Source organism: Bacillus rossius, chromosome 3, assembly GCF_032445375.1.
Source record: "Bacillus rossius redtenbacheri isolate Brsri chromosome 3, Brsri_v3, whole genome shotgun sequence".
NCBI classification, from domain to species: Eukaryota; Metazoa; Arthropoda; class Insecta; order Phasmatodea; family Bacillidae; genus Bacillus; species Bacillus rossius.
Window position 1 is genome coordinate 81,717,857 of NC_086332.1, and position 9,358 is coordinate 81,727,214.

Sequence of the window (9,358 nt, forward strand, 5' to 3'; positions counted from 1 at the left end):
TCGTTGGTGGTGCTGTCTTTTCGTTGTTGGTGCTTCCTTTTTTGTTGATTGCGCGTAGTACAAAATGTAGTGATTGAATATTTACTAGTTTATCACCTCTTGGTGTTACTAAAATATTTTACAAGGTTACTTGGTCCTTTAGAATGTATAAAAATGTCACGATGGATTACGAAGGTCATGTGGTCCTGAAATGACTAGCCTATACGTCTGATAATGACATGACTCGGTCTCATGGACTGAAGGCAATTGATCTATATGTTTGGCTTTGTACATGAACGGCTTATATGTTATTCAGATTATTGAAAAATTAGACTTTTATAATAGGCTAATCGGCACTGATTTAATTCGTTGGTCCGGTATATTGACTTGAGTTGATTTTCGTAAAGTGAATGATTAATAAACTCTGCGAAAGGTAATGGAAAACAGAACGTAACATTTATTTAATAATTAGTTACAACTGTCTCTGGTCAAGAATCGAACCGTGGACAGGGATCCATCGATTCGATTTGTAAATTAATAAATGATTTTTTCGGAGACTATTGGAACTTTTCCCGCAATTCTAGCTAAATAATTACATTAATTCAAGATGGCGGTCAAATTTCAAGATGGTGGGTACCTCAGTAATAATAAATGATTACTGCACTGTAGCATGTTAGAATAAAACTAGCATGATGGTAATACGAGTACACGCACAAGATGGTGTACTCCAGCAGGTGGTCGCTCCTGGTAGCATGTACTGAACATAAAATGATGGATCCGTGATGGACATCAAGGACAAAGTCAAATTTCAAGGACAAAGTAAAATTTCAAGGTCAAAGTCAAATTTCTAGGTCAAGGTCAAATTTCAAGGTCAAGGTCAAATTTCAAGGTCAAGGTCAAAGTTCAAGGTCAAGGTCAAATTTCAAGGTTAAGGTCAAATTTCAAGGTCAAGGTCAAATTTCAAGGTCTAGGTCAAAGTTCAAGGTCAAGGTCAAAGTTCAATGTCAAGGTCAAACTTCAAGGTCAAGATCAAATTTCAAGGTCAAGGTCAAAGTTAAAGGTCAAGGTCAAATTTCAAGGTTAAGGGCAAATTTCAAGGTCAAGGTCAAAGTTCAAAGTCAAGGTCAAAGGTGTGGTGACCAGATAATTATACTACATGATATCGTCACACTCTAGCAGACGAAAACAAGATGGTGGTCTCCAGTGGATGAAGACAAGATGGCGGACATGATGTCATACTACCTGACGATATATATATGCTTTGAAAAAAAAAGTGGAGGGAGTCAATATGCCTGCAGCCACCGCGGGGGAAGGATCGGTCGCCATTTTTATTTTTTTGCACTCGTCGGGTTTGAACCGAGGACTCCGAGCTCCGTGTTGTAAATGTTTGTTTTTTAAATATTTTATTAAAAATTGTATTATTTAATTTTTTTTATAATTTTTAAATTTTTTTTCATTAAAATCGGATAATAAATTTAAAGATAGCGACCGTAACGGAAATTGCAACGGTGACGTCATAATTCAAAATGGCCGATAACACAATGCTGGAATGTTCGAGAAAACGAAATGACGTCATCCAAGATGGTGGATCCAAGATGGCCGTCGGGGTCAAGGTCAAAGGTCAAGGTCACATCCTGATAGAGGCTTAACTGAGGCTTGAGTTAAGGATGCTTAAGCCTCTATCAGGACATTTCTAGCCGTTGGGATTTTTAAGGACTAAATCGGGAAATTTTCCCTCGAAACGGGAATTTTTCCCTCGAAAACGGGAAATTTTTTCTTAAAACGGGAAATTTTGAGTCATTTTGAGTCATTTTTGAGGAATTTTGAGGAATTTTTGCCGTCGTGATGTCACAAATCCAAGATGGCGGACCGACAATCTCAATCCACACCCAGAACCCAGATCTAGGAAATACTATTATATACTACTTACAATTAACTGTAAAACGAGACTGAACTGCCGTCAGAAACATCATTCTTTGCAAACTACTGATTATTTTAGTTGACTAGTTAGTAGCTCTTCCTACAATCTGAAAATATTCAAAGCACACTATGCTCGAAGTACAAAAGTCTCAACAAAGTACACGGTTTCCGTGTAAAGTTGTAAAATTGAAGGTGTAAAATTGAAAGTGTAAAAGTAAGGTGGAAATTGAAACTTGTTTGGAGTGTATTAAATTTATATTTTTTTTTGTACAGTTGAACTTTATTTGTTGCCTAACATGTATTACAAACGTGTAAAACCAATAATTAGTCAGTGCTAAATTTATACTCCATGATTGATGTAAAATCGCACTGAAACTAATGAAAAATTACTTTGACATAAGCTGTAATAACTGAAACTAAAGTAGGTGACACTAAAGGCCCTGGCGGCTGATTTTAAAAAATTTAAGTTTTGTAAGTGAGAAGAAAGTGATTAAAAGAAGCAAATGAAGACCCCCAGTAATAACAATTGCTTCCTAGGGATATATTTATAATTTAAACAAATATTATTAGTTTTATAACTTATTTAATTCCATTATTTCCGAGTTATTTATTAGATTGATGGTAAAGGTATTTGCGTCTGGAGAAAGAAAGGACCATCTGCGATTATGTTACGAGACCACGCCAACGAACTTGGTATTTGTTAATGTTATCAATAAGAAGCCACACTAGCGACACCTAGTAGCTAACTATAGAAACTTCCATTATGGCATGGAAAGTACTTAAATAAATCATAAATTTATTTAATTAATTTTATAAAAAAATGTACAGCAACCAATCTTACACAGAAAAAAGAAGCCAGTTTTTTCCCACCATTTTACACATACATACACTGCAAAATATTAAGGAAAAAAATGGAAATTTAAATTTGATTTAGTAATATTAATATTCAAACTGTGCAAAATTACGCATTCGGTCAATATATGAATTTTAGTGCAAAATGTTAACTTACCTAACAGTAATGTGTAAATTGTTGGTGTTATCTAACAACCAAACTGTTTCTTCATACATACCTGTGTAGGTTAAAAAAAAAACTCACACTTGTTGCGTAAAAAATTAACACACTCATCGTTGTTGGTATATACGACGCGATGATATACCCCTCTTCTAATCGATATTTTTTTTCAATCGCTGTTTTCGATGTAACGATATTTAAGAGCATTAATTATTTTCCAAGTGGTTTCCGCAAGAAGTCAAGAGGAGTGAGAAATAATCAGTGGCGAAGGGAGAAAGCCACAACTTTCACCTCTGGAAGTGTTTTTTTTTGTCTCGCAGGGTGATCATCTACTGTTCCGCAAGTCCCTTCCTGCCAGTTCTCCCCGCGGGCAATCAGTCATTAGCGCCACTTCCGACCGCTCGCCACACCACAATCTGCCCTCCCCACCCCCCTGCTCAAACACGCTCGCCCAGCGCGAGGGAGGGCACGTGACCTGATGGCTCGAGGCCGCGTGCTCATTGGCTGCGACCAGGACCCGCGCAGCGAGCGGGAAGCAGACGGAAGAAACCCGCCCGGCCCCCGGGGAGCGTCTGTTCTCTCGTTCACAGGAAATGTCCGCCCCTGGAGTTCGAGCGGGTTCACGTGTTCCGAATTCACTTGCGTCATCTCGCATTTGCGAAAATTAGTAAGAAACGTGAAAGAAACTAACTGCTGTCTGTTTATAATAATTCCCTAACTAAGCCCAAAAATAAAATTTCTTGCTATAAACGAAATCAGTCTGTGTGATATTACATCAGATCACAGAACACTGAAACTTTAATTTAAAATAATTTATCTATGTTTTTGAGTATTTGTTTACATTTTTGTTTGTCAAATTTATATATCTTTCAGGTTAATTAACTTCTATATTTGTTTTGGATAATTGCTTTGAACTTCGCCACCTTTCTCTATGTTAATAATGTTAAATGTAATATATTTGAAATGCTTAATTCAAGGCCGGTGATTGGCCGATAGATCGGCGGATCTTTTAGGGCCCTGACACACGAGCGACCGAGTCGCGCGACTGAGACGCGCGACTCGGTCGCCGGGAAATCGCTTGCCATAAGATAGCATGGGCGTGGGTGAGAACCTGGCACACGGGCGACTGAGCGCGTCTCCATCGCGCGTCTGTCGCCAGCAGACGCGAATCCCCGCGACAGATCGCGGCGACCAGTCGTGCGGGAGCCTTGCACACGGGCGACTTTTAGCCGCGCGTCCGAGCGACTGTCGGTCAGTATCTGGTTGTATGTGCTGGCGAGGAAGATGGCGTTCGATTGTGACCGTTTTATAATCGAAATATAATCAAGGCCAGCTATTTGGGATTCCAGATGTGATGAGTATGCTAACAAATGCAAAAAGGGAAAGGCATGGGAAGAGGTGTGCGATATGTTCGTTGAGAACTTCAAAGCCATGGATAGCGTCCATAAAAATAAAGCAGGTAAGTGTAATTTATAAATATAAGTGGTTAGTGGTGATCTGAATATTTCGTGCAGCCCTGCATTCACTTTATTTGTTTCAAATGTATTATAAACATAATTGTTCTACGTGAAGCCTATTTACTAGACAGAGTATTGCAATAATTTTATAAAACTTATAAAACGAATATAATATTTTTTTCATTATTCCTTTATAGAAACGTTACTACGTTTTTAAATGATTTACAATCGTGAAGATTACTGTTCAAAATATTTACATTATTGTCGAAACTGTTTGGATGTGCCCGCTGCATTTTCGTATCGGGTGTTCTCTTCAAACGTCCGTTTAAGTATTCATATTACCACGAACCACCTGATATTGGCAATAATTACAACACATGTGAAATATTGTATAGTTAATATATCTCTTAACAACAAACAGGTGTGAAATTTTAACAGTTCGTGTTATTCTTCCCTCATAAAATACAAAACCACTGTGCGTGCATGTGAGTCATTGCCAATGTAAATAAATTAGCTATTAATGGAAGGGTTTGTTTTCAAATTACATTGCAGTATTTTGCTTCTACGCGGAATTCATTGTAACTTACGCTTATGTCTAATGTTTACGATAAACATAGAAATACAAGTAAAATACGATATAATATTGTTACGAACGTGGGAACGATAGGGTTCGAAAGGATAGCCCCTTTTTTTTAATTAATTATCACTATTTTTATTGGTGCTACTATTTACAGTTTTATTTACAAGTTATCCTGGCTTGATATAGGCTCGAAATAAAGAAAGTCTCTCTCAGTCCGTCACAGTCTTACCGCAGCCACAGATCGCCGTAAAGTGTCCGCCGATGTCACACAGGGCACTTGCTGGCTTCGCCGATGTTATACACTCTCTTCCCAGAAGTCGCCCGGTCTTCGCCGCCTCGTCGCACAGGTCTTCGCCTCTCCACACTGCGCCAGACGCGCCACACAATTATCTGCTCTGATGCAACCGCCCCCTGCTGATATATAGAGGTCGGCCTTACATTTAGAACCTTCGAGATGCTCTTTGACATTGCGCAACTAGGGACGTCCAGGATTACGTGCTGGGGCCGGCGACGATGTCGGAGAACATTCAAGAACCGTTCCATTGACCGACCAGGTGCAGCCAGGTCATTAGCGCAGGCAGGGCGAGGGTGAAGGGGGGGCAGGCAGGCCGCGTGTCATCAAGATAAAGATAAGGCACGCGCGGCGCTAATCTGTTTCCGAGAAGAGCATCGCTCCGTCCCCACTGCGACTGGGCTTGCACGTAACAATATAATTAAAAGTAGCGTAACAACTAACATAATTCCAAAGTGAACACATTTTCGCATACGGAAATTTTGTTTTCTCTATATTTTGTTTATGCCACAAAATTCACCATGGCTACTGTCCAATGTAACGGTTATACGGTTATAACTATTACGTTGTTGAATGTGACACCTCTATAAAAGTTAAATTTCACTAGTATTGTTCACTCTTCAAAGCAAAAAATATTGCCATGGCACTGACCCTTGTTCACTAGAAAAGTAATCGGAAAACTTTTCTCGGATTGTTAAAGCTGATCGTGTATTTCCTGGTCGTGTAAGCGGCTCCCCTTCATCTAGTCCCACGACGTTCAGAGTGCTGTCAAATTCAACACCATCCCTTTCTCTAACAAAATTGTGTAAAATACAACATGCTTTCACTATAGTTTCTGCGTTTTCAATTTTCACGTCCAATGGCCTGTGAAAGATACGCCACTTATTTGTAAGTATGCCGAAAGTGCATTCGATGTAACGTCTGGCTCGTGACAGCCTGTAGTTAAATATTTTCTTTTTTTGAGTAAGATTTTTCCCACCATAAGGCCTCTGCATGTGAGTTGAAAGAGCAAATGCTTCGTCACCTACGAAGGTAAAGGGAAGTGGCTCTCCATTTTCAACTATTGGCCTATCACTTGGGATGTTCAACGTATTATCCTTCATCTTCTGAAACAGCTCACTGTTTTTATATATTGCTGAGTCTGATGATTTTCCATAAGAACCAACATCAACAAATAAAAACCTATAATTAGAGTCGCATAATGCTAACAACACCATGGAAAAATATTTCTTGTAGGAAAAATAGGTTGACCCACTTTTAGCAGGTTGAATAAGCCTTACATGCTTGCCATCTATTGCTCCTAAACAGTTTGGGAAATTTGCACGTGTTCCAAAACCGTCAGCAATCTTCAGCCAGTCCTCTTGCATTAACTGCGGGAAACATGCTTCATGTAAAAGCCGCCATATTGTTTCACACACTTCAATAACAATCTTGCGACATGTGGAAATTCCACAACGGAATGTGTAATGCAATTCTGTGAACGAACATCCTGTAGCAAGGTACCTGCAAAAAAAAAAAAAAAAAAAAACACACACACTAAAAATATGCACCTTACATTATTGTTTTTTTTTTTTTCAGCTGCAGATCTGCAACGGAAATGGAAGAATCTACGTGACTGTTTCAGAAGAGAACTGGCTAAACAGAGGAATTGTAAATCAGGTTCTGCAGCAGATGGCAGGAAACAATATATATATTTCCAGCAGTTAACTTTCCTATTGCCAGTATGCGACACCAAACCTACAACAGAAGAATCTCCAGACTTGCACACGCAAGCCACACCCGCAGCAGCTACATCTACGGCACCTACTTCTCTTAAAAGAAAAAAACCGTCACCAGAAACAGAAGAACTTGAGCTACTTCAGTCGCTTAGAAGAAATATGGAAAAACGACATGCAGGTAGAGAAGAAGAAGACAGTGACAGGCATTTCTTGTTGAGTCTTTTGCCGTACTTCAAACGTCTGCCAGACGATATGAAACTTGAAGTTCAAAGCGACTTTTTAAACACCTTAAGAAGGTACAATCAGGTGTCAATTTCTGGTCATCGATGTCCTTCTCAGACTTCTGTCTACCCTCATTCTTCTCCATCAGTGATCACAGGCCCATCATTTGTTTCGCTTCCATACCCTAGTAGTAATACAAGTACCTCTGGAGTACGCAACCAACAATTTACACCCACCATCAGTCAGTCTTACAACTACGGGTCTCATTCAACTTCAGAAACATCGCAGTTAATGAGTCAACCCCAGCAGCCGCTGCAATGCCACGCCTTATCACCAATGTCACCAGCAGCTTCCTCATCAGTATCTCTCCAGTCTGATACGTCAAGTATTTGTGAAGACTATTTTAACTGATACCTAATAAATTATAAGACATGTGACCTTCATGGAAAGAGCAGTTTCAGTGAATAACAAATAAATATGTTATCTAACAATTTTCTTCTAAATTTATGAAAGAATTTATTTTCGTGTGCAAAACGATAAACATTTATGTGTTGGATCTTTGAGACAATATCGTGTCACGTAATAATAAATGTTACTTATTTGGGGTATGTTCAGAAAATGTTTTTTTTTAATAATATGATAATAAATGCTTCAACTATACCCTTAAAATACATGTAACTGTCTAATTAAATTATAATTTCAGCCGTAGCCAAACACATTTCACTCCTGTGTTCCTTGTACAACTATGAAATGAACTATTTGTCTGCTTATACAAGTGTACCCACCTTAATGTAATTGCAAGTCTCTCTTCAGCAGGGATACTTCTTCTCATACTTGTGTCAACTTTTTCAATGTGAATTTTCAGTACATCCAGAAGATCCGAGAAAGTACTCCGAGACATTCTGAAATAGTTAAAATATTTCGAATTGTCTTCTTTTAGCTCACTCATAATCGTATAAAACTGGCCCCTTGCTAAGCGGTCTGCAGTTATTGGGTGCATCCATAGTACACGTTGCCTGCGACGACGCCGGCGCCGACGGCAACGACGCCTTAGGACAATGCCAAGAACTGTTTCTTCGTCGGTGTCCATATTCACAGTGAAGAGTGTGTCGCGTGAACCTGGCACACGAGCGTCTCGGTCGCGCGGCTGAGTCGCTCTACTCGGTCGCTTGGACGCTCGACTGCAGTCGCGCGTCTCAGTCGCGCGACCGAGACGCTCGTGTGCCAGGGCCCTTAAAGACATTGTTGGTTATAGACGCTATTAATTTTGTAGAAGAGAAGAGAAAGGGCCATCTTGTGGCTTGTGGATATTGTCACGTCGGGCCTTGCCGACGTGATATTTTAATTAATATATAGCATCGATACGTCTCTCAAATTGGCAAGGAAAATACGCCCGAGCTTCGGCGAAGCCCAGAGTAATGGTTTTATTGGTGTGTTGTCTAAAACCATATATCAGCAAGTTTTCAGGTATGACTATATGCTATGTTGAATCCTGAGCAGTCGCGTCACCGAATCATAGCACTATTTAAAGTAGTGATCATCTGCTGTTTGATTATCATAATTATTTTAAATCTTTCGCCTTGAGATAATCCTAAAGCCTCTAGTTTTCTTGGAATTATGGCACGATTAATATGTTGTACGACTTCACTCAGAAGTCTTTAAGTATAAGAATTTCATGCGATCCGACTAATACTGAACTAGCTAAATTTATTTTTATCTCCTAACAAATGAACTTTTGTATCTGTTGTGCCCAACGTAATTTTATTAGCTACTTAATATGTTTTCTTTTTATGCGAATGTGTAAGCAACCGTCTTAGTCGTGTTATTTTTTTTTACCATAAACAATAAAAGTATTATAATTATTATTAAATTTTTTTCTATCTAGTAAATAATTAAGTTGGGTACCTACGGGTACTGGCGCTCATTTAGGATTCAGAAGCGCATTAAAGTGAGTATTTATTAATCTGTAGCTGTGAAAGGGCCCATTTACTGTGACAGTAAATTGTGTACTAAGCAGGGGGCATTACACCTGCCTTTGGGCCCAGAACCACAGAACTGTACTTATTCCCCCAGCACTTAACATTAGTCTTGTCGATCATGAAACATATCACCAAAACTACAAACAAAAGTTCTGAGGAAATAGACTTTCAGAACTTGAACACCTAATAACAAAAAGTA

The 9,358-nt window shown here is 39.1% G+C and overlaps 1 protein-coding gene across 1 annotated transcript; it reads left to right on the forward strand.

Annotated features, from left to right (window-relative positions):
- Positions 1-4,220: 4,220 nt before the first annotated feature.
- Positions 4,221-8,339, forward strand: LOC134530972 (uncharacterized). Its single transcript, XM_063366363.1, has 2 exons — positions 4,221-4,370; positions 6,819-8,339. Exons 1-2 carry the CDS (start codon positions 4,319-4,321, stop codon positions 7,589-7,591), a joined length of 825 nt encoding a protein of 274 aa, XP_063222433.1. The 5' UTR covers positions 4,221-4,318; the 3' UTR covers positions 7,592-8,339.
- The last annotated feature ends 1,019 nt before the right edge of the window (positions 8,340-9,358 follow it).

Bases quoted from the DNA above. Each gene is read 5' to 3' on its own strand.
- LOC134530972 (XM_063366363.1), top strand. From the start codon at position 4,319: ATGTTCGTTGAGAACTTCAAAGCCATGGATAGCGTCCATAAAAATAAA. The intron at 4,371-6,818 runs GTAAGTGTAATT...TTTTTTTTTCAG, and splicing joins CGTCCATAAAAATAAAGCAG to CTGCAGATCTGCAACGGAAA.